The 24,920-nt window shown below is 37.2% G+C and overlaps 2 protein-coding genes across 4 annotated transcripts in view; one reads left to right on the forward strand and one right to left on the reverse strand.

The window, feature by feature from the left end:
* septin8a (septin 8a) overlaps positions 1-13,929 on the forward strand; it is a 37,677-nt gene extending 23,748 nt beyond the window's left edge. Inside the window, exons 7-10 of one of the 3 annotated variants that reach the window (XM_028030753.1) lie at positions 3,591-3,759; positions 3,916-4,048; positions 5,832-5,998; positions 13,272-13,929. In XM_028030753.1, coding sequence (XP_027886554.1) covers positions 3,591-3,759; positions 3,916-4,048; positions 5,832-5,998; positions 13,272-13,443 — 641 coding nt within the window. In that variant the 3' untranslated portion in view covers positions 13,444-13,929. Of the gene's footprint in view, positions 1-3,590; positions 3,760-3,915; positions 4,049-5,831; positions 5,999-7,832; positions 8,884-13,271 lie in introns of those variants that run through there. The other 2 variants (XM_028030754.1, XM_028030755.1) reach the window with 2 other exon arrangements.
* Positions 13,930-14,238: 309 nt separating this feature from the next.
* ccni2 (cyclin I family, member 2) lies at positions 14,239-19,086 on the reverse strand. The gene is made up of 5 exons (XM_028030757.1): positions 18,731-19,086; positions 17,584-17,740; positions 16,811-16,945; positions 16,630-16,704; positions 14,239-16,540 (listed from the first exon to the last, which is right to left on the reverse strand). The coding sequence occupies exons 2-5, from the start codon at positions 17,695-17,697 to the stop codon at positions 16,211-16,213; spliced, it is 654 nt and encodes a 217-aa protein (XP_027886558.1). The 5' UTR covers positions 17,698-17,740; positions 18,731-19,086; the 3' UTR covers positions 14,239-16,210.
* Between the last annotated feature and the right edge of the window lie 5,834 nt (positions 19,087-24,920).

The following is a 24,920-nucleotide window of genomic DNA, read 5'->3' on the forward strand; positions in this document are numbered from 1 at the left end:
CTGTGCTGTGACAAAAACAGAGTAATTGTAGGGAGCTCAGTGAGTGTGTTCTTGTCTTCCCTCGGGATCTCATGACTGTTATCTCTGTGCTCTTCCTGACTTGTGTGACATAGGGCAGAGCTCTGGTATTTCTGCTCTGAAGCCTGATGGTCGAGTGTTTGTTATGCTGCAAAAACATTTTCAAGTGCTTTGTGCGAAAATGAATGTGGGGAAGCAATGCATGCACGCAAAGAATGCATTTTATTCTCAGTCATTATGTTGCAATGCTGTCAGGTTAGGAATGTCAGATAGTTGATATGTGGGTTAGAGATGTTTAAAATGCATTTAATTACATAAACATTATGAGTGCTTGGATGTTTTTGATTCACCTGAACCCCATTTATCCATAAACACTCCAATAAACTCTCTTATAGTATTAGGTTAAAAATTAATTTTATGATCATCTACTTTTGATGATCATAAATTTCTTATTCAGTTTTGGGTTTCTAATAACCATTTTAAATCATTCTTTCTCCAGTGCAGTCTTATTGTTAAACTGGAATTATTATTCTTGATTACTCAACAAGATTTGGGGTGTAAAGTTTAAATTACAAACATAGATAGACCCTCATTAATATGTTCATGAGTTCCAGAAGGACCAGAGGCTTTTGTAGCTTTCAGGAAGGTCTTGTCAAATGTCTGACTGGATAGTTGACCTTCTTCTTATTATAATAATAAATGGTAGTGCTCCAATAATATCTCGATACCTGCAAACTATTCTTCATTAAAGCCAAACAGCTCAACCTTTATCTCCTCTGATCCAGCAAACTTTATTCAAATGTCAAAATGTTGATTTTTAAGTTTTTTATTCCTTGGTTACCACTCTCTGTCTTGGTGTTGATGTAAAGTCGTCTCAGTTTGAGGTCTGGGGTTTCTGTTCCAGCAGTTTTAAGTTCAATGCAGCTTTGAATTTGGTCCTTCCTTGGTTGTTCTTGGTCATCCTAAGTAGGATCTGTTCTGGATAAAAAATTGGGTCAGATGGGTAAAAAATTGGACTGAATGGGATGTTTCAACAGAATATTCCCAAACACACATTACAATTATGTTTGTAAAAAAAAAAAGGATACAGCAGGAAAACATAAAGCTTTAGCTACAACCTCAGAGTGTTGTTTAAAATCAGAGTCTGTGCCAGGAAACCAACCAGTTTAAATGAGCCTTAAAGTCACCATTAAAAGGCCAGAATTAGATTATTTCCTGTATTTCGTAGTTTCTGTGTGTTAGCAGACCACTCAGGGGGCTTGTGGGACCAGGACACACCTCAGTTAAGAGTTTTCCCAACTTCTGATTACTTGAATTGTTGAAATGTTCCATGATCCAAAAAAAATAGGCTTTAGTGGTATTTGTAACTCCAGAATCTGAGATTCACAGCGGTCGAATCGTTCATAATTTAAGTGTAGTCGTTTCATTTTATTGTTTCTATGTTTCTATGTTACTGGGGCAACATGCAGTGGTTTTTGTGACTGTGGAGAAAAAAAATCACATGCACTTATCAGCTTGTTAGTGACGGCGCAGTGTGGATTCTCTGTTCAACTTTTTCAGATTGAATATTAATTAGACAAAATGAAAACAAAATGCAATCAAATATATTATTATTTGCATTTTAAAAATTAAAAGTTAAAAATAGATTAGGACAGGATTTTTTTTTTTTTTTTACCCCATCAGTCGAAATGACAGACCGTGAAAATCGTAGCCCAACCTCTCAGGATGCCAGTTGGCATCAGGATTCAACCTCTCCGCTGTCAGCAGATTTCCTTGCTTCTGCTCCTGAGGGCTGAGATCTGCCGTCAGTCACAGGGTTGGACTTTCTTTCTCTCAGCAGGAGGCCAGAGCAGGGAGGTGATGAGGAACCCAATGAGCAGGCAGCTTCTGAACTGAACAGAATGGTTTTGTTTTTTACTGTGCTTTTCCTGATGGGTTGTTAGCCAGCAAAATTTGTGCACTCGTTCTTAAAGATGTTTTAAAAATAAATGTAGAGTTTCTGTAGTTTTCACAGCAACAGGAATGTGCTGGTAGTTGTTTAGTTGCTCTCTTTTGCCTTGACTAATATGAACATTTTATTCTGCTTAGCTGATATGTTTGTCATTTTTCACCAGTCAGGCTGCTTTGAAAGTCACATGGTGTTTTTTACGTTTTAAAGTCTTGCAGCCTGTTGTGACATTTAAACACTCGCCTTCTCCCACCCCCTCGCTGCCATGTGTGGGGTCATGACCCATGTAGTCCATGTACTTTCAGTCTGCACATGCCCCTTGGGTAAAGAAGGGATTGTACTTTGATTTCAATTCAACAAAGCTTTGTAGATTTTCCTCTTACTTATGGAGCAAAGACCGGGTATTTGATGGTTCCAAAAGTCTCAGAAGTTATTTTTTCCTTGTCCACCTTGTGGGTCTGTTGGGATTCTTTCTGTGGACCTTTACAAAAATGAGAACATTAAATTTTATTCCATGAAATGTCTGAAATATTTTTCTTTGAAATAAATGCTTTCTGCCACTTAGTATGTAGCTCCTCTGTTCACACACAGCATCAATGTTTTTCATAAGCTGAGCTCAAACTAACAGAGGGAGGTGACTTCTCCAGAACGGTTCATATCGTTTGGCTTCAGCAGAACAGAAATTATTCCTAAAGCAGCATAAACGCCTCTTCTTCTGTCAGTCAGTCAGGAAACACGTCCTGCTGTTTTTCCTGAAGTAATCTAACCCAGAGCAACTCGCTAAGACATAAAAATTAAACGGTTATTAGATTTGACTTGAAATCAAAACTTAGTACTTTATAAAAGGTTTTATGTTCCCTGAAATTTTCCACTTTTTTTTGTAAAGCTATAAACATGAATAAATTCTGAGATGTTAGGGGACTGCCCAATAGAAAAGAAGTTTTATAAATAAATGTTTTGTGCCGCCATTAGCCTGTTGCCTTCAAAAGTCTAAGAAATAATGAATAGAATCAATCTGTTTCACTTCACATTATGAACATCTCCTTTAACAGTTTTTTGAGTAGGCTTCCAAGAATTGATACAGAACATTATTAGACCATCCCCACTTTGAGACCTGGTGGTGGCAGCATCATGCTGTGGCGATGTTTTTCCTCAACAATGGAGGGGAATCTGGTCAGAGTTGATGGGAATGTGGTTGGAGTTAAACAAAAAGATGTGTAGGAAGAAAATCTGTTAAATTAATCTTGAGCTTTTTTAAAAAAAAAAAAAGAATAGACATGAATTTCAGCATCTATATGTGCAAAGCTGATGGCGACATACAGCAGCCTGCAGCTATAAACTCAGATGCGTCCCATACTTTCTAGATTTGTGTTTGACAGAAAGTTTGAAAACCATTTCTCCTCGTCCCTCCACATAGCAGTCACTATAACTGTGGCCTATTAAAGTTTGAACAAGTTCAATGAGTATAAATATTTTCATTGTATTGTATTGATGGTAAAAAGTGAGCTAAAAGAAAGAAAGCTCAGAGGATTTAGGTCTGAATATTTAGGGAATTTGATTTGAAAAGTGAACAACACTGCATATTTCAGATCTAATAGTAATGTGGGCCTATTTTCTCTTTTAGTTGAGAACGAGAGCCACTGTGACTTTGTAAAACTCCGAGAGATGCTGATCCGGGTCAACATGGAGGATCTGAGGGAGCAGACGCACGCCCGCCACTACGAGCTGTACCGGCGCTGCAAGCTGGAGGAGATGGGCTTTAAAGACACAGACCCAGACAGCCAGCCCTTCAGGTAGACCGAGAGAACCTCACTCAGAGTCCACCGGGATGGACAGGGTGCAAAACCACAGAACTGCTCAAATGCCAACGTCGGACAACAATCTCTATTGTTTAGCAACAATAACTTTCTCTATTTTTAACTCTTTGCCGTCTCGTTTCATTCCTGCAGTCTTCAAGAAACATACGAAGCCAAGAGGAAAGAGTTCTTAGGGGACCTGCAACGTAAAGAAGAAGAAATGAGGCAAATGTTCGTAAACAAAGTAAAAGAAACCGAAGCAGAACTCAAAGAAAAGGAACGAGAGGTAAGTGAGAAATAAGTTGCTATTTCTCTCCTTGATTTACATGTTCTAGGCCTTCAGTTTTGCTCAGGTTCATCTGACAGTTCCTGTTTTAACAATTTTCACCGACCAGCAGCAAAGATATATCACATGATGTAGATTATGATTGCAAATTTTAGTTAAGACGGCTAAGAAAACTCAGAGCTGGTTTTGTTGACCGACAGAACAGCAACAGATCTGGCTAATGGCAGCTCAGCTCAAACTTCCTAACAATTAAGAAATAAAAATATTCTTTATTTTGTATCTCATCCATAAGTTTGATTTTGAAGTTGGGATTGGGTTTAGGCTTTGTGATCATTTGCCATCAGGAGGTCTTAACTGAGACTGTCTCTACCAAGACAGCATTACTGTTTTAAACTGGAGATAATGATCTAAAACAAACTGAGTTTTTCCTTTTTCCACACTCCACCTCTTCTCTGGTTTTTCTTTTGATAGAATCAGCCGTGGGTCTTTACTGCTTGTCCTCTCTGGTGTATGAACATTCATTCATGGTTGTAGTTTCAGAGTTCACAAACACTTAAGTTCTATAGTAACACATAAATTTCCCAGGATGGTAAACACTGCAGGCTGTATTAGAATAAAAGTTGAAAAGTGCTGTATTGACATTTTAGGATCAGATCATTCCATTCATTTCTGATGTGGATTTAAATCTAGAAGTACTTAGAGGTGCCATAGATGTTGTTGGTTTGAGTTGGGATAAATATCTCCAAAATTAAATACCTTTACTTATTGCTATTATTGTTTGCAATTTTACTTGTGCGATGGCTTATATAAGGCACTATTCTGAATATGATTTGTAAAATTCCGTATAAATTTTTGCACTTCTGTATAAATAGGATTACTTTTGGCAGAGTGTTGATTTAGAAACTTGCAGAGAGTTTTTAAGGTCATGTTGTATGTGTCATAAACAACATTTTGTTAAAGTTTTGGTGTGATGTGTGAGTGAAAAGAGTGTATATTGTGTCCTGAAAAACAGGAAAGTGTGCACACAGTTATCTGTCAGGTTTGGTGGACTGGATTTTATTTTAGAGGAGCCTAACTCATCAGATGCTTGTGGGATAATTAGCACACCACAGTGAGGGGGTTGTCAATTACTAAAAGAAGACATGAATTTAAAGCATGTAGTTTGTGGATAGTGGCTCCAATTTTATTATTTATTTTTTGAAGATCCGTCCATCTTTTGGTCACTCAATATGCTGGTCTATTTGTTAATTCATCTGTTATTTGATGATTTGGTGATTCCTTCCAGTCATTCTCTGGTTATGGCAGCATCCATTTTAAAGCCTGACGACTGCATAAATATTTAGCATGAATTCACAGTGCTTCATCACTTTTGTTAATAATAAAATTGGATACAAGAGAACAGAGTCTGGAAAAGTTGGAACATTTGATACAAAGCTGGAGAAGAATGAACAAAGGTAGAGTTGATCAGTTAAATACAGAACTGTAGTTTAATGCAGAACAGTTACCTGTGTGGGGTAAAGCTTTGTCTAGTTTAGTTTAATATTTTTTTTTAGCACATTAACTTCCTCCACAACAGTGAAAAAGAAGTTGCAGTTGCTGAATGTATAATAAGAAAACAAGAACAGAAATCCGAAACGGACTTTTTTTAGAGACACAAAAAATTTGGTTTCAATTTCTTTCACCTTTTAATTTAAAAATATTTTATTTCACATAAACCTGTGATCCACATTTGAATACTAAATGACACATAAAAATCCGAGCTTTTGTTTTTGTTTCGGCTCAGCTCCATGACAAGTTTGAGCAGCTGAAGCGGATGCACCAGGATGAGAAGAGGAAGGTGGAGGAGAAGCGGAGGGAGCTGGAGGATGAGATGAACGCCTTCAACAGGAAGAAGGTGGCATGTGAGACGCTCTCATCTCAACCCCTCAAGAAAGACAAGGACAAGAAAAAGTAAGGCAGTCCTTCCTCTTAATCACCCATTTCCTGTATTCTTCTTCTAATAACAGGACGCTTCGTTTTCCAAGCCTCCTAATTTCTTTCAGCAACTCTCCTTCCTTCCATTGTGTGCCTCAGAGTTGAAACGCTGTCCACTGGTAGATGTGCTGCAGTTTTTCTTTCTTATTTTGCAGTTTAACTCTTTTACTTAGAAGCAGGAAGTGCACATTCTGCCATGTCCAGCAGCAAACCCTTTCATTAATGACTTTGTAAAGAAGCGTGCTCTGCTGTTGTGGAATCGTCTCCATAACTTAAAGCACTTCAGCGTTTTTTAAGGACCTGGCAAGTGTGAAGGAAACGTCTTCCCTTTTTCTTCAGCCCAAGTTGAATGTTTCCTGTGCTTTCACTCTTTCCTTTCGTTTCGCTCTAATTATTCAGGATACTTGGGGTGGAGGCAGTCAGCGCGCTCTCAGGCAGCAAAAAGCTCTGAAAACTGATGTAGCATTTAGCCAAGAAACGGCTACACTTGTTCAAATTACAGATATGCTAGTGCAGTTCAAGTGCCACACATTTTTATTTCAAACTACTTTAAGTTCACGTTCACAACAACTATTGTAAAATGGGTTTAAAGTAACATTATGTTATACTAGTAAACGTACTGTAAATCAGTCTCATAACTTCTCTAAATATAAAAAGTGATTTTCTTTCAGAGAGCTGCATACAACTCACTAAATAAATATATAAAATATAATAGTTAGCAATAAATTGTGAGATGTTGCTCTCAGAACACCAAAACATGTCATATATCAGCAGTGAGCTGTCTATGAAGAAGCTCCATTATTGAATTTTGTATTACTTATCTTTTTCCATAATCATAATTAAGGAATCTTGAAAATTTAAACACATATGTTCAAATTTAATCCAGGCCTTTCCTGTTCTGTTCAGTTTTTCCACTTGTTCGCACAAAATTTGTTTCTTAAAAGTGTCTGCTGTCAGAAAAAAGGCACCTATTTTTTTTGCAAGTTTACCCAAATCAAGGACCAATTATAGCTTCATGTTAATAGCCCAGTTATCAATAGCAGGTAGCTGCAGAAAAAGTAACATTTGTACTTTACAGCTTAAATTGTGTGTGTGCCCACAAACATCATCTTTCCTTCACTTTCTGTTTAATAACTTCAGGGAGAGCTGTGGAGAGCAGGTCCAGTTCAACACGTAAAAAACAATCCAAAGTTTTAAAACAATAAACCTGCTCATAAGTGTTTATTTGAAAGTGTCCATGCACAAACAGAATTAATAGCAAAGGGTACAAAAGCACAAAATCAGTGGGGTTTTTTGTCGACTTCTCACCGTTTTGCAAATTTTAGTGAATATCTCCATTAACAGAAAGTTGTAGAACGTTTGTCTTGCAAATACATTTGGGTCATTATTTCGAGAATTAACAAATTTCAACTAAAAGATAAGACTTTAGCTCTACCTTTTCTTCAGCTGGTTATTCATTTCTGTGTGGTGAATTGTGAAAGTTTAAAAGTAGACAAGTGGCTCCCTCTTGTTGTGGCTGCTCATGCTGACTGTCGATGGCTGTATGAAACAAGCCAGTCTTCCATTTTGTGAATGTTGAAGCTCTTCCTGGGCTTTTCAAATTAAATTTCTCAAATTAAATGTATCATTTTATAAAACAGGTGATTGAACAGGCGAGCTTTATTTACTTTACCCCATCACTAACGCTTGATTTTTTTATTTTTTAAAATTTTGCTCCAACTTCTGTATTTCACTGTTTTTATTTCAAATTTCAAAAGCCCAGTCAGCCATTGATTCACTTTATTTTCTTTATTGTTTCATTGTTTTTCAGTTAATTTTTGAGGCGCAGCACACCCATCCACACACGACCATGGATTTGTCCTCCATCACCATAGCAACGACCACATCTGTGTTTTCTTTTTGTTTGTTTGTTTTTTCTGTTTTGTTTTGACATTCCATCTTGACATTGTGCACATGGACCAAAGACACTGAGGATGATGATGATGGTGAAGCCACAGGAGAGAAAAAGAGTGAAAGATGGTGAGAGAGAGAAATATTCACATCCATCAGTGGCCATCTCATTGATTCAGGATCTTTCTATGTGATTTTTGGACATTTTTTTAATAAATATATCTGTTTATTTTAATTTCTTTGTTGTTTTAAATATTTCTGTATTTTTTCTTTCCTCATTAGCCATCCAAACTGATTAAATCTTGTCAAGCATTGTCATTTCGTGGTACTACAATTTTGAAAATGTGGGCAAAATATGTATTTAAAAAAAATATATAAAATATAAGGGACACCCAGTTTTTATAGGCCTGACGTTCAAATCGAAGATTAAAAGGTCCTTAACTTTTTAAAAAATGTATGACCCATTTAAAATATTCAGAGGTAATTTGTCTTTTTGTAACCCTGAGGAATTAGTTTAGTATAATCAGTCCCTCATTAGTGAATAATACATTAAAATCTTAGCGTGTCAAGCAATAACTGAGTACCTGCATTTAGAGGTACTGACAACTTAACATGTAGTCCTACATCTTAAAACCTATGCAATATTCTAGTGCTGTAAGTCAGTTAATGTATGTGAATATTTTCTCGAGCTTATCAAGCTTCCAGTAATATACAAATATGTACTAGTTTTTAATATGATTAATGAATATGATGCAAGAAGCCCATAAGAGGGTGTACATTATTTGTGAGTGACTTAACTATATTGTAAACCTTGCGTGATTGTTTTGTTTCGCCCGTGGAATCACGACTATGAAGCCAGTAAACATTTAAGCCTCAACTCGCTGTAGGAGAGTTTACGCTCAGACATGGAGAAGAGAGCAGCTGTATTTACTGTCTGTTGATGCAAATAAATGCAAACCCTCCCTCCGAAATGTGAAGCCTCTCTGTGCTCTGATTTGTTTGTCTGCGTTTACTCCTGGGAGATGAGGACGGTGGTGAAACACGGGCAGGTAAAGACGCATTCATCGTGTCTGCAACCAAAACAGCTGTCAGATGGAGGTGAAGCAGCTGCACGATGTTTGCTCAGCGTGTTGCTTTTTCTAACTCAACACTGCATTGTTACCCTGTGCGGTTTCTCTGTTTGCTAAAGGTGGAGTGCAGTAGTGAAAAGGAGAAGTACAGTGCCTTGAAAAACTGAAGCATTTTGTCACTTATTTCACTGCATGTTCTATATTTATAATAGGTTTTTAGATAAGTCTAAAATACATGGCATGCATTTATATTCAGTCAATTTGTAAAACCATTTGTATCAGGTTTCTATCAGCGTTGCCCATCTAAAGAATTACATTTTTGCCCATTCTTTGCAAAGTAGCTCTAGCTCATTCTGTGAACTTCAATTTTAAGATCTTGCCACAGATTCACTATTACATTTGGACTTGCATGATCTGTAACACCAATTTTTAAGTGCTTGATTTTGTGCGAAAATCTTTTTCAGTTTTAGAAACTCTGGGATATATATGATCTGTTCTACGTCTCCACCTGGAGTACTTCAGTAATTCTTTAAAACAGACTGAGGAAGTCACCACAGTAATACAGATTCTCTGTTTATGCGAATCCCTTGCCAAGTCTATTATTATTCTGTGCACCACCTGCAGGGCTGACTGGATCCCTTCCAGCAGCACAATATGTTCACAGCTCTACGTCGTGTCCTTTAAAGCACCAGGACACTGTGCTAACAAAGCTGAGTGATAATCACTGACGTTCTACAGCAGCTGCTGCTTTCTGCTGCCGTGACGCGTTTCATGGTTCGCTGCAAAATGGAAAGTTAATCCCAGGTGAAGCCACATCCACGTGCGATTCCACAATGTTACAGACCGCAATTAGCTTGATAAAATACCTTAAGAAAAAGATATAGAACTTTTTAAACTTTCTGAATACTCTGTAAAGAACAGTTTTTAAAACTTTCTTATTATAAAAGGGATCATAAGAACTTTTTCTGATTTTATTTTATGATATAACTGAGTCAGGGGGTGGTGGCTAAAAAAACCCAGTTCATAATCAATATAATCAACATTTAAAGCAGCATTCAGTCTGTAAAAATGAGAAGCAGGAAAAAAAACAAATTAGGTGTGGCCTTAAATACTTTATCACTTGCTGCATGTCTATTTAATAGTGCAGCCGCTAATGTTATTACTAAGTATTGTAATTTAATATGGCTGTACACACAGACTTGATTTATACGTTCCTATTCTGCTGTAAAGGGCTGTTTCACAGTTTTTCTGTTGGAATCTGGACTCATTTTGATCATCTCCAGTTTGAAGGTTTAATTTACTTAAACTGGTCAGTCCTGAAATTAAATATCTTCAATTAATTCTAAACTATTTAAAATTTCTGAAGAGCATTAAGCTTTGGCATTAGAATCCCATTAGATAAAGTCAATAAATTTGCAAATGTTGAAGACACTGTAGGTCATTCATGCAAAAATCACTACTCTTAACCTGCTACTTTAACTTCCTGTGGCAGCCAGCTGTGCTGCAGTTATAATGCTAGCTTAAATGTGAACTTGGAAAAAGCTAATATTTGGAATCCACTGTGTCACTTTTTTCTGTCTCACAGCATAGAAGGTAACATTTTTATTTCAATTTGTTCATGAAAACAAAAACTCCAGTTCAGAATGGGAACATATTTATAGAAAAATGAAATGAAATTCCCCCATTGAGGAATTCCCAAACTCGAGTATTAAACTGACTAAATATTAACCATAAATTACACCATAACTGTGCTATTTGTTACAATACCTTAAATAGGACCATTCCATTCCTGAACAAAGGCTGGGAGGAATCAATTGAGTTTGATTTTCTTCAGATTTATACAATGGTGTTAGCAAGTAAGCACTTTCTTTAACCCACTTCCATTCTTTGAGATTGACAAACCAAACATTTGACCCTTCAAATTTTTTAAAGTTGTAGTTTATTTGTGGTCAAAAAAACCGTATGATATAGCTGCCTTAGCACACAAATAAAAATATGAAACATCTTTAAGGTTTAGAAAACAGAAATTAGTTCACATTGCAGACATTATTGCTGTGAGTATTCAGTGTCTGAGCTTCAGAGCTTTGGCAGTGGAGACACAATGTGCATTCAGAAACGACATAAAATGTTTCTCAAATGGCTGCATTTTTCATCATACTTTGATAAAGTAAAGCTCGTGGCACTGGCTGATCTCTGCCTGATTAAATCAAAACATGTCACCTTGATCCCGAACTTCAGTCTCGCATTACTTGTGCTCTCACACTGAATACACTTATAAAATACTGAAAACAAAATACCATAAGATTAATCCCCTTTTGTCAATCTAGTGTTGAACTAATCTCCCAAAAGGTGCTCATATTTGATATGTAATGTTGCATGAAAGAAATACATGTTGCAGCATAAAATCCTAAAAAAAATTGCATAATTTAGTAAAACAAAGTAAAGCTTATATGTGTAAAAGGTTGCGTTTGTAAATAAGGTAAATAAAACATGTTAAGTACAAGTAAGTTATATATATATATATACACATAAAAAAACTAAGGCTGGAAAAATATATTTGCAAAAAGCTTAACTTTATCTTAAAGTGCTTTGTGGCTCTGGAGAGAAACCTGAGCACCAAGATGCCTCACATTAAAAACCTAAACCAGGATTAAGACAAAACTGAAAATAAAACTCCTTACAGCTAACGTATTGAATCAGTTCGGCTGATAAGCAAAAACAAACCTCTCTGAAGAGAAACATTTATGTTTCTTTACAGTTAAGCTTATTAAATTCTCCTCAGTTCCCCCCAATGTCAGCAAAATAAGAGTTAGCTGGTACCCAAATCCACATTCAATGTGGCTGAAGAGAAAAGCATAAGAGGAGCTAAAACTAAATAACTAGCTTGTAAATCAGTAACCTCTGGAATCATGAAGCCTGTTAAAAGCTGGATTGTGATTGACGTCCTGCTAGTTGCCAGCAGGATGCAGCGGCGGGCAGGGAGACACACCTTTCTGCTCAAATTCAAACATTTCTTCTATATCGCTCTCCTCATTATACAAACGCCTGAAACCGTCATAGTAGTCATCCAAATCCCCTTGCTCAGTGGCGCCACGCCCCCTTCTGGCCGCCATGTGGCGCTGCGAGGGGCTCCAGACCTGCTGCTGCTTCTCCTGGATCTGGGAGCTGTCCAGGATGTACACAGCGTTGGCAGGCAGGGAGAACTCCATGCTGTGTAGAAACTCGTCTACAATCTCTTTGCAGTGGATGAACTCGGCACTGTCAACCTGGGAGGAGCAACACAACTGGATCAGGTTGAATGACGGCTCGGAGGTGATTTCTAAAGCGGCATCATGCGTGGGTTTTTATTTTTCAATCATTTAATTGGCCTCAAAGAATTAAAATACAAAGCTTCTACGCCTCCATTTAAATAAACTTAACTATTGTTTTTCTGGGTTAATTACAGAGGTTGGAGCTGCAGAGGAGGCTGATTTAACCAAATATTTCATTTTGTTTTGTTTTTCTTTAAACAGGAAAGAACACATTTCTTCCATCTGGATGTACCAAATTGTGCCTCCTTATAAGAGATAAGCAGCAGACCTGCACATTATTTGACAATAATACTGTTAAACAATGCGATAAAAGGCGTGATCTACGGGTCTGTTTTTCTTTTCCTTTCATTACCTGTGATTCCTGCAATCTGGGACCTTTGGCATTTTGGACAATGACTTTGTAACCAGTTTTAGCATCCACTAACTGGCTCGACATTAAAAACGCAACTTCTCAACACTTACAGTACATTAAACAATCATTTCACTCCAAACAATCCTTTGCAATATTGATATTGCGATTAATACATTTGTGACTTATTGTGCAGCCCCAATAGGACAAACCCTCTGCTATTATTAGCACCTGTGGTAATGAAGTGCAAAAATACCTTTTATTCTAATAGCATAATTTTACAAAAAAATGTTTTAGAAAAATCCAGCCTTTAGATTTTATTATGATGGAAACAAAGCAACTACATTGAATTTTCTATCAAGTCATTCACAGTAAGAATGACGTAAATGATGCCAGTTTCTCTTATCCTTCCTTTAAAATGGGAAAGACGGGTGAACATGACGTCTAATGAGGCAAATATGTGTTCATCTTTAAAAGTCAAAGCAAAAACTGAATTTCCTACAAATTGAAGTTAGATTTTGCACTATTAATTATTTAATCAAGTTTTTCTGAAACTCAGCTCAATATTTAAACACATTCCTTAATCTCCCACTGGGCCTAAGCTGCTCTCTTACCTGAGCTTTTTTCAGTAGGTCGGTGAAGACAGAGAACCAGTCCGGAGTGAGCGCCTCCAGCTCCAAAGTGATGATGGCCAAGGCCAGCGTGGAGCCCTTGAACTGCCAGAGCTGGTGGCAGGCCATACAGTGCTGCACCTGCCTGGTCCACAACGCCGCCTGGAAGCCTGAGGGGGGCGTCTTCTGATGCCCGGGCTTCACAGGGATTGCACCGGCAATCGCCCCGGGGTCCATGCTGGAACCGAGACTAAAGGACGGAGCCAGGTGGGGATGGCCGGAGACGAGAAGGGCATGGAACTGGGAGCAGCGAGGAGAAACGAGGCCAAAATGTTAGCATTATGTCATTTTCAGTCCTTCTTTTGCCACCTCATTATGTTTATTACTATAAAAACCCTTTGATCCAGTCAGGCTAAACTTAAATCTCCTGTCAGTTTACAGTTGGGGATTTTGTAGTCCTCCCAAATTGTTTGTAGAGGGTCAGTCCAGAAACTGTTCATCTTGCCCCTTTAGAAATCTCCCATTCTGTCTCATGGCCATCCTGTTTGTTTTGTGTTGTCTGTGCAGTGCTTCTCTGTGTTCTCGATTGTGTGCAGACAGTATAAAACCTAACCTTGTTCTGATCATAGTGAAAAAAAAAAATCTCCATTTGCTCAGTGAGTCACAAACAGCTTGGGTAACATTTCTTTCAAGCAAAAGGATTTGGAACTCATTTGGTTTACAAGAGAGGAGTTTTTGTTATCTCATATCCTGTCTTTCCTTTATTACTACATTCATGTTGTGCTTTAGTTTGTCTCTAGCAGAAATAAGCCATGTTTTTAAAAGAAAGTGGAATTGCACTGGGAGGTAAATTCAGTATCGTTGTGCCAAATGAAATGAAGTTGAACTAAAACTATCTGAAAATCCTCCATTTCTCTGATTAAATATAAACATTTTCGATAGATTTGGCTTTAAAGGATTCATCCACACATGATGGCTGTTTTTCGACACCATCCAGATGAACGGACCTCTGATTTTATTTAGATGCACATCAATTTTAATGGCAAATCTGTGAATCTCTGTAAACCTATCAACGTGTCATGGTGGAGAGTCTGTGACAAATCGCTGTTTTGTACGCAACAGAAAATAACTGTTCAGTATTTAAAAAGGGAATGCAAAGTAATTTCTTCAGGGCAGACGTTTACAGTATCGATGTGAGATATTTAAAGTAAAAGTTATTTAAAATATATTTATTTAAAGTAAAAGAGAAAAAAAAAATCTTTATTTTATTATAGTTTTGTTATATTATGGCTCTTTATTTTAGAAGTCCTGGATTTTGTATTATCCACAATAACTCAAATTCAGATCTTGAAAGGTAACAGAGGGGGTTTGGAGTTTGGGAGATGAATCCGCTTCTTGATGAAAGGTTTTATGGTTTGTGGCTTTATAGAAAAATATGTCTAAAGTGTTTGCAGACAAATCCAGCGCTTGTACTAAAGGAATGTAGGTTTTCCCTGTTGGAGAATGAGACTGAAACTAACTGGGAATGATGTATGACTAAAAGGTTGATTTTGCAGAAAATGGTAATCAAGATTTTTATCAAAAGGAGTCTTCTCATTGTAGCACAGTGTGGTCAATATTACAAACTGGCCTGTATTCATAATGCATTCAGCACTGGGCTCAAAGCTGTTGCTCTCTGGGTGATTTAAGGTGCCTTGCAGAAGTATTCATATCCCTTGAACTTCAACGTATGTTATTGGGATTCTTTGTGTATAAGGAAACGACTACTTTCAATGTAAAGTCTAATTGTGAAGATGAAGGAAAATTATGGTTTGCAATTAAAGCTGTAACTATATTATGCATCTTCCAACTTTGCAAATCTGATATTTCTGCTTATGCTTCTTTGCTGAATAGTCTAAGACCTGCCAGTTTGGTGTCTAGCTACAAATGATCAGTCAGATTAATGTTGGACTGAATTGGCTGTAGTTTAGGTTTTATTCACAGTTTCAGGTCTGCTGAAGCCTCCAGCTGGTTTTCTTCTAGAATTGGCCTGTATTTGACTTTCTCTCAGTTTCCCTGCCCAAACTGAAGAAAAAAAGCAGCTCACACTCAGCATGATGCTGCCACCTCTATGTTTCACAGTTCAGACAGTATGTTGAGACTGGTGTTCAGGGTTAGATAGTGGTTTGCATGTAAATAATGTGTTTGAGAGTATAGGTGTCAAATGTACTTCTCAAATTTTTATTAGTTCTTTAGTTATTGATTCTGTTGATCAATACATGAAATCCAGAAAAACAATATAAAGTTCAAGTAATAAGGACACTTTTGCAAGGCGCTGCCTTTATCTTGAACTCAAATTAAGAAGTCATGCTGACTGTTAACCATCTTCAGATTAATTCTGTTTAACCTTAAAAGCCTTATGAATACAGCAGCAATGATTTTTAGATGATGGTGTACAGATCCAAGCTGTAGACCTAAAAAATAAACATGATAAACCTGGTTAACACAGTAAAACCACACTATGTTGTAAACTGCAGCATTTGTAATGCTTGAGGTCTGAAAGCCCAGACAACATCAGCTCATCCAACCCGCCATCTGGTGGCGACAGGGTTTATGTTTCCACAATATGGCTGCAGAAAAGTCAGAAGTGCCTTGGCCCAATGCGCAGCAGGCATGCTTTGTTGGTAGCTTGCAAATGCACTCTTGAAATTTGGAACAAATTGTTTTGCTGCATCCATTTGGTATTAAAAGAATACACTATTTCTGCAAGAAGCTGTTATTGTGTCAGAAAATAGATTTGCTGGCCTTTTATACCAACAAATGTTTGCTTTTGCGAACCCGTTTTTACTTGAAGTTATAATTTATCAGAAGGTGGGAAATCCAACAATCTCCCATCAGTTTTTCTGACTTGAAGTTTGCATATCAATCAGAACTAGAAATGTAGTTTGCAATTCTAATCACAGGCACATGAAGTCCAGTTAAATAAATGCACAATGTAACTTAGGACCAACCCTTAAATGTGGAACAGAGAATCTTGAAGCATGATGGTTTGCAATGTCTGCTTTTTGTACTGCTTGTGTTTCACTGTAAGACCACAAGTAACTGAAATGTTGAGGTCTAATGGGAAAAAAAGAATTATTTATTAATCTGCTGTTCTGTAAACTCACGATGTGAACGAAGTCGACCGGTGTCGCCGTGTACAGATCCCAGTGCAGCTTGTCCAGAATGATCCGCTCCATGCGAAGAATCTCCGCTGTCGAAAAGTTGCATCCACTCCGCACCACCAGGTCTTTAACAGAACCAATAACCTGTTGCAAACAGATACCAACAGAAGCCAAATAAAAATATTGTTTTGAAACTGTGTGAAGTGTTTCTGTGTGTCTATGAAAGAGGTTACCTCGTCTTCCTCATTGATTTTGGCTGCCAGGACCAGGGAGGTAAAAGCGATGCATTTTAGGTATTTTCTCTGAGCCTTGGGGAAAAGAAAAGTGTTAATTTGGCTCTAGCTGCTGCCAAATGTGAAAATAATTGGACAAAACAAAATGTACAGCCCTGTAGACAAGGCTGCAGCCATTTACCTTGACAGTGGACAGCAGGCGGTTAAGGACACACACTCCCAGCGCAAAAGTTTCTGGACAGAACTGAAACAGTCGGTTCATTTCTCCAATCCAAACGATCATTTGCTGGTGTTGGGACAAGGAGATGTCAGCACCCTGCCAGATAAAGAAAGGACAAGTGTTGATCATTAACTGACAGGAAGGGAAAGATTGGTCGCCATGACAATGGCCAGATCTCATGCATTCTTTCACATGCAGTAAAAAGAAAAAACAACAAAAAAGTAAAAGTATAGCAGAAGTAGAGGGAATGCTCTTGAAAAGCAGACAGAAAGAAAACAAAGTCAAATCACCCAAACAATGAGTTCTTACATTAGTAGTGACTTTGCTGGTTTTTACTTGTAACTTCATCATTTATTCAGAAATTGTACATGCCCACCTCTGGTTTTCATGTTTGCTCATTTAAATACTATATTGTTAAAATCTTTGCTTGTTTTAAACTTTAAAAATGGGTAAATCCATGCCGTACATGTACAACAAAAAATGTCAGTTTGATAACGTTGTAATTTATTGCTACCAGTTAAATTTTTAATCCACTTCCTGACTGAACTAAATCTGTATCAACACACTGCTAGCGATGGCTGGTGTTCAATGGGCAAAACACCAGCCATCATTTTACTTAAGGCCCCCAACATCCTTGGGCTGACCTTGATGACTGGAACTAAAATTCAGTTCTTTGCATGTCTCAAGCAGAAACAATGGGATTTTTCCCAAATCTGTAATAATTATTAGCTCACCTGAATGCATCCGTTTTTGAAGAGGGGGACCTTCCACAGACGAGCCTCTCTGAGCAGAGCAGCGTCCAGCAGGCCGAGCAGCCGGCGGCTCTCTGCAGCCACTGGGTTCTTCATCCCCTCCACAGCACAGGCCAGCCTGCACCCAGCGCTCACACACCTGGCAGGAACATCCCACGGAGGTCACACTTACTTACACTGAACACAACCCTGCCCACGGCTAAATAATTAGTCATATTTTTGATGGCAACGGTAATTAATGCAATAAATTCATTTTCAAATTGTGTTGGCATTCATATAAACATTAATAATTTATTAAATAAATACTCAAATGTGTGAATTACTACATTAAATTATATTCTAAAATCCTATGTATTTTTAAAAAATGTTAATTTAATAAATCTTCTGGTACAATCAAACAAAAGGCTCTGCACAGCCAACTGACTGACAGGCAGCATCAGTTTTAGATATGCATATTAAATAAATAAATAGTAAAGTTACCAGTCGAGCTTTGCATTTTGTGAAAAATAGAAACATTCACATTCATTTAATTAAATTTATTATTTTAGCTTTCCATATAAACTACTATGCAATTTTATTAATATGATTAATTTTATAGACGAATGCATTTATTTACTAGAATAATTTCCGATTTTATTTAAATTATAAAGATTTATTAATACCTAATTATTTATCGAACTGATGTACTTCTGGTTCAGTAAATCACTACATGCATTGCTTGAGCTGCACTTTTCTTCCAAACATTGATTTTAATGCAGTTTACAAACGTACGAACTGAGAGTTGACTCTTTGGAAGAATCATTGTGTATTTATATGTTGCATTACTGTAAAAATTGTGTAAATATAAATTCTTTACTCTTCAAAACATCCGAGTATGCAGCAGGAAATAACTTACTTTGTTCAAAAAACAACCCCATTTTCAGACTCTGCAGGCAGACATGAAGCGATGCAGCAACGTTAAAACCCAAATTTAAGAGATAAAATTAGCCTAAATCTGCGGCGGATGATCACAACACGACTGAATTCTGGCGGAATAATAAAGTGCAGCTGCTGCAGCTTCCTGCACAGTTACTCCTGCAAACAAACGCATTTAGCTTCCTGTTATTTAGTTGGACTCAGACAATCTTACCTCTTTGATTTCAGAAGCAGGCAGTGTCTTGGACGGCGGTTGCATTTATACGGTATTTTTTTTAATCAATCCATATTCACCGAAGACAATAAACCAGCAGTCAACAACAGAGGGATGGATCTGCTCGGAAAAACAATCTCGGAACAAAATGTATCTCGGAGAGCAGCCGCATTATACCTTTGTAATAACAAAAGTAAAACAACGAGTAAAAGCGCAATAAAGTTCCACAAAGCAGATGGTAAAAATAAAAAAGAACGCGAAAATTAAAAAAAAAAGAGCGCAAAAGAAGCAGGAAGCGGAGATCAGGAAGGATTGGGGACAAGCTGTGTTTTGAACGCTGCAGGCTCCGCCCCCTTATGACGTCTCGTGAGCAGATCTGTGTTAGTGGGTCAGACGTGCGGGGCTTCACGCACAAAATGGTTGAGCTTTGTCTGGAAATGGAAGATCTCAGCAGTCTGTGCTTCTTTTGAAGCTGTTTGTTCAGATGCTGTTTTACGGATAAACGCCGCTGTGACGCAGGCCGCGCGCGGCGGCTGTTCTTCCTGTCAGAAAACCCAAACACTAAAAACTTGTTCTTAATCATTTGCAATTGTTTAAGTTGACTTGACCTTTTTACAGCCATGGAAACAAAGAAGCCAATAATTTCACCATGTCACAACATACAAAACACATAATCTGTTTCTTTTGAAGTTCTGAAATTATTTAATCTTAAGAGTATGAAGATGGCGGATAGTTTCCTTACTCATTATTCATTAAACAAAGATGTAGCCAAACAGTGAAAACACACAGCGCTAATAAAATGATAATAATCCTCCTTGAACCTTTTCATATTTTATTCACGATGCAGTCAAAAACCTAAATGTATCTATATGTATGCACCATGAAGAAGAAACAGGATTCCTTGGTAACTAGAACTCAGTCATTACTTCATTCTGTAGATTTGCTGCTGTGCTTTGGATCACCATCCTGCTGATGACCCAGTTTGCACAAACTTTCTTTTGTCTAGATTATATTTTTGGAACACAAAAAAAGATTGTTGCCCATTTTTTGCAAAGTTTTCCAAGTTGAGTCAGATTAGATGGAGAGCATTCATTGGCTATACACTGTTATAAGCTATAAACTGTTTGCCAGTTTAGTAATTTCTCAAGGCAGTTGGATGGACTTGGTTTTACGTTGTGGTATTTGAGTAAAGAGAATTGAATACAAATGGTTTTCTTGATGGTGAGAAGTGTTTGAAATCTGTTTTACTTTAAATTTCTAAATTACTTTGTGTTAAACTTGTTCATAAAAGCAAAAATAAAACACATCGACGTTTTCAGGTATAACAAAGTAAAAGTTTAAAGGGTTATGGTAAGTAGGGTTGTGTCTGTGTAATTGAATGACAAATCGCATTGGAGCCAATTTGTTGCATTAGGCTTGTTTGTCATGAAGTTTCTTTCATCAACAGATTTTCTGAGTTTTCTGGCGCAACACATCAAACAAACAGAAGAAAAGATTGCTGCTAGATTGGATCGGTTCTGTTGTCAGTAATAAACCTGCTCTTATCCTAAACCCCAATCACATCCCTGCTGCTCTTATGTCTCTGGCTTCATTCAATTTAGCACCAGCTCTAAGAAAAGAGACGACAGATGATTGATTTGATGTTTTACGTATAAAAAAAAGCAAAAGAAAGACTTTGAAAACAGCACGACTACAAACGGATGCTTGATTAATGCAGGAAAATATAATTTTAAATCCTTTGTTATTCAGCCATCAACAAACTTTCTCAGTGTTTTGTCTCTTCTTTAGCTTTGCAATGAAAGCTGCCAAAGTAGATGATGATGAACATGCCCTTTGGCACAAAATGTTTATAGATGCCTGCATAATTTGTGTTTAGAATAAATGAACATTTTTAATGAGCAAATGTATTCGTATTTTAAGCAGAATAACAGTACCTCGGAGCTTGTCTGTACACAGTGAAATCTTTCATGTGGCCTAACTTTCTCTTTTTCTGGTGCTGTATAATTTCTTAGCCATGCAGGCAATAATAGTTTGCAGTGGCAGTTAGTGAGCAAGTAATTTAAAGCTAAATAGTAAATCACTATGTTTTGTTTTTCAGTTCCATTTAAATCCTGTGAATGGCTTTGGACATTTGCTGTTATTAGCGCTCATAATGTACAACTCGGATTGTGTAATTTAGGTTGATTGCAGCTCTTTGGATGAAGTGAAAAACATGTCCATAATTGCTGTATCTCAGATTTATGTCACTATAGATCAATCTCTATAATTAGAATTTCATTGAAAAGCTAATTTGCAATTGAAAGTATTGACTTTTTCTTTATTAAGTGTTTCCAATCATTATTTACAGACAAATAGAACTATTTGCAAATGTTTCGTTGGGTTATGTAGCAGATCAGGGATCCAAAGCATTCTAGCAAGTTCACCTCTGAATGGCTGCATAAGCCAAAGCAAAATTGTGTTTTTTGAGTGGCCTAGTTAAAGATGTCATGACCGTATGCAAGCTCTTCATGTTTGAACATGCTCCAATGTGGCAGAATCAAAATAACTCTGTAAAGAGAATTGAGCCAAAATTCTTCCACATCGATGATAGCCAGTTATTGAAATTGTCATGGAGTTAATGCCCACAGACAGCTTTTACCCAAACTGAGAAACAGTCTTAAAGTGTCAAAGTTCAACTAATATCTGATGAATTCAAGTTATTCATCAGATAAGTTGAATTCATCTGTTATCTCTACTCACTGTGGTAGAGGAAGACATTAGCATGTTCATTTACTCACTGTGTGCCTGCAAACATCATCCGAGATAAATATTCAGATCAGATTCCAATTATAGTGTTAAAATATATCACCTAACGTGAGAAAGTATTTGCTTCCACTCTCAGCTGAAATTCACAGTAAAAAAAAAGAAAGAAAAAAGAGCTGCAACACATTGTGTGTGAGCGGAGGTCATGGCGGGAATGCTGATAAGAAACGATGGTCGCAGCAGGCAGCAGCAGATCTGCGTGTTGACAGAGTGCAAAAAGCAGTGGGAACATACTGATTATGTTTCCGCATGAGGTCAGGTTGTGTTTGACTAAAAGAAAACTTATTTGTACTTTACGCTCCGAGTCACTGGGATAGGACAGGTTTGTGTTCACTATTTAGGCTCAAAAAGTTGAATAAACATATGGTGAGACTTTTCTCCTTCAGTGTGCATATTCGCTCTACTTTTCAATTTTCTGCATCACCTCTGACCCGTACAAGGTTGTATATTAGGTTTTTCTCACTGGTTCTGGTAATTAAAAATGTCTGTATTTTTCTGCACTGTGTGAAAATTAGCTGAAAGGAAAACTGTTGGCATTAAACCGGGTGGCAAAGCTCATCTTTATTGTCATTTTTTCCCTTGTATTGTAATTATATTCTCTACAGATTTAAAAAAAGAAAATCATGTTCTCATTTAGACTCTCCATATCTTGGATTTGGATGAAATTGTGTCCAATTCCAAATAATTATTTTTCTTTATATCCTACAGAAGAGAGTTGAGTTTAACACTAATTTATTGAAAATGTGAATAGAAAAATGAGTAAAACTTATCTGCTGAAGCTAAAATAAAATTGCAAAAGGACAAAATCCAAACTTAATGTATTCTTGTTAACACTCTATTCACACTTTGTTTGAAATGTCAGAAATCAATGACAAAATGTGGTAACATGTCTAACTCATTATCAAAATGTCAATTTTCCCACAAGACCCGTGTCTTGTGTGCAGTGAGGTCGGAATATCCGCGAAGCAGCTAAGTCTGAGATGAGAACACTCACATAGCCTGAGGGTCCCTCTGCTTTCTTGGTGTGAAGCTCTGAGAGAGAATCTACATGTTGAGCTTTTCTCAGTGAAGGTTGGAGGATCAGTCTGCTCCGATCAGTTTAACAGGACCATACACAGCATCTGCGGTTCCCCTGGCTCCCTCCGTCTCTTCATGTGTCCGCTCTCCATCACATTGTAAATTAATGTCAGCCCTTAACCAACTTTGTCCTGTCAGGAGTGCTTTGTGCACTTGGCCGAGCACATTATGTTCCCAAAGTCACATCTAATCTCTGACTTTGATAATTGCCTGTTGGGCCAAACTGAAATGGATTTTCTTTCCCTTTGTATCTTCAGAGGCCCCTCGCAATCTTCCACTGATATTTTAGGGGCTCAGTGTTTAGACAGAATTAGGCTCCATTGGTATCTGCTTATAAAACTGTAAATGCATGTTCTGTAATTACATTTGACAAGACCATGGCTAATGTAATCTACATTTTCAGTCATTATGGGAGTGAAAGTAATTTTATATTTAGGATTTTAATTATTTATATGAACTGCTCTTTTTTATAGTGTGATGTTTAAAGAACCTGCAACTTTAATCATGTTTTAAAATAATTCAGTGTACACGTTGGAGTTTCAAACTCCTGTTAATCCTTCAAAAGAGCTTTCCAGAAGCTAACCAAGTGAAGCTTTCCAGAAGCTAATCACACTTGGTTAGTGTGGTTTATCTATTCCACAATCACTTTTAATGTGAGTTTTGGAGAGTTCCCTTAGCACCCATTTATCTTCATGTTGTTCGATGAAAGGAGCCTAGTCAGGATGTTCAAGAACAACACAAGAACTACAACAACCCAAGCTGATAATAAACTGGAAGTTACAGAAAAAAAACAGTTAAGCCAGTTTTGAATTAGTTAGATCTTCTGGAGACAAAGACAGAGCAATTTGTCCGCAAAAAGAATGTCTGGAGGAGCCTAAATGGGTTTTTAACCTAAAGACACTGCACTAAGCATGGTGCTGATAGCATCATGCTGAGGTGTTTTTTACACTCCTAGCGGTCCAGGTGCTTTGGTAGAATAATGAAGGTAGAGGATTACATCTACATATTTTAACTTCGTAACACATTAACGCCTAGATGAATGTTCCTGGAGGACTTTGATCCCAGACACACATGAAAACATTGTAGATTTTAGAATAGATAAAACAAGCTACATTAAGTTTCTGGAAGGGCCATAGGTACAACCACATTTAAAAAATGTATAGACTGCACTTAAACACCAGTTCCATTTCAGAAAACCAACCATTTTTAATAATAAATCCAGTAATGGATATGGCAGCAAGCTGTTTGTCTCTGTGTCCTCAGAAAGTTATTCACATATTAGGCTATAAGTAAACATTTGACCCAGTTAGAGAAAATTCACAATGTATTGAAACAGACTGATACTTGTTTATTCATACATTTGAGAACCTCATCTTGACTCTAAATAATTTTTCTAAAACCTTTGTCAAATTGCTCAATCTTTGTCCTGTCAAGCATAATAACTAGGATGGACTGGAATTGGCATGTTACCCAGAAAAACATTGGATTGATTCCAGCCAACTCTGGCTTTTTACTCCGACTTTGAGTAAAAATGCTTCAGAAAGCATCACATCTTTGATCCCTTAACTTTCTTATCGGGTCATAGCTAACACTCTGAGGACGTTCATGTTACAAGATTTATAAACTTGCTTGTTCCAAAATGTTATTATAATTTAATCATACAAATGCATTTAATTGTCTTACCAATGCCACCAATTTCTGCTTTACATAACATAACACAAAAATTGTAAAGACATATGCATTATGAATTCAATCAAACTAAGTAAGTCTATTTAAATCTGACATAATGTTTCTATTTGCAAATGATGACACTGCAGTAATGGTATGTTTTAAAAATTCATTATTCCTGCCCAACTACAAGCATTTACTGCCTATGCAAAGTAAGGAAACATAAACAGATCAGCAGATGCTTCCTGTAATTGTTGCACTTATCCATCGACCTCCTATAATGCATATAAGAGAGGAGTGACTGGAAAACTGGCCATCAAATTGCTGCTGGAATCACTATCCAGACTGATGGGTTCATTTCCTGCCCAGCTTACATTAAATGAACATGACGATCTCGTTGTATCTGCTGCCAGCCACTGGAGGGAGACAAAGGCCAGCTCATGCAAATGAACGTATCTAAGGCTTCATTAACTTCAGGGGATTTTCTTCATCATTTTTATTACCTCCGTGATTTAAAATAGCTGAAAAGGTGGACTGTACATCCATTATTTAGTCGTTTTAAAAATACATGTTTCTTTTTGTTTTTTTCCTCCTCCCAAGGCAAGCTTTTCCTATTTTGAGCCCCACAGATGACAGATTTCAC

This window comes from Xiphophorus couchianus, chromosome 11 (assembly GCF_001444195.1).
Source record: "Xiphophorus couchianus chromosome 11, X_couchianus-1.0, whole genome shotgun sequence".
In the NCBI taxonomy this organism is placed as follows: domain Eukaryota; kingdom Metazoa; phylum Chordata; class Actinopteri; order Cyprinodontiformes; family Poeciliidae; genus Xiphophorus; species Xiphophorus couchianus.

Bases quoted from the DNA above. Each gene is read 5' to 3' on its own strand.
- ccni2 (XM_028030757.1), bottom strand. From the start codon at position 17,697: ATGAAGAACCCAGTGGCTGCAGAGAGCCGCCGGCTGCTCGGCCTGCTG. The intron at 16,946-17,583 runs GTGAGCTAATAA...TTTATCTGGCAG, and splicing joins TCAAAAACGGATGCATTCAG to GGTGCTGACATCTCCTTGTC. The intron at 16,705-16,810 runs GTAAATGGCTGC...CTTTTCCCCAAG, and splicing joins GCCTGCTGTCCACTGTCAAG to GCTCAGAGAAAATACCTAAA.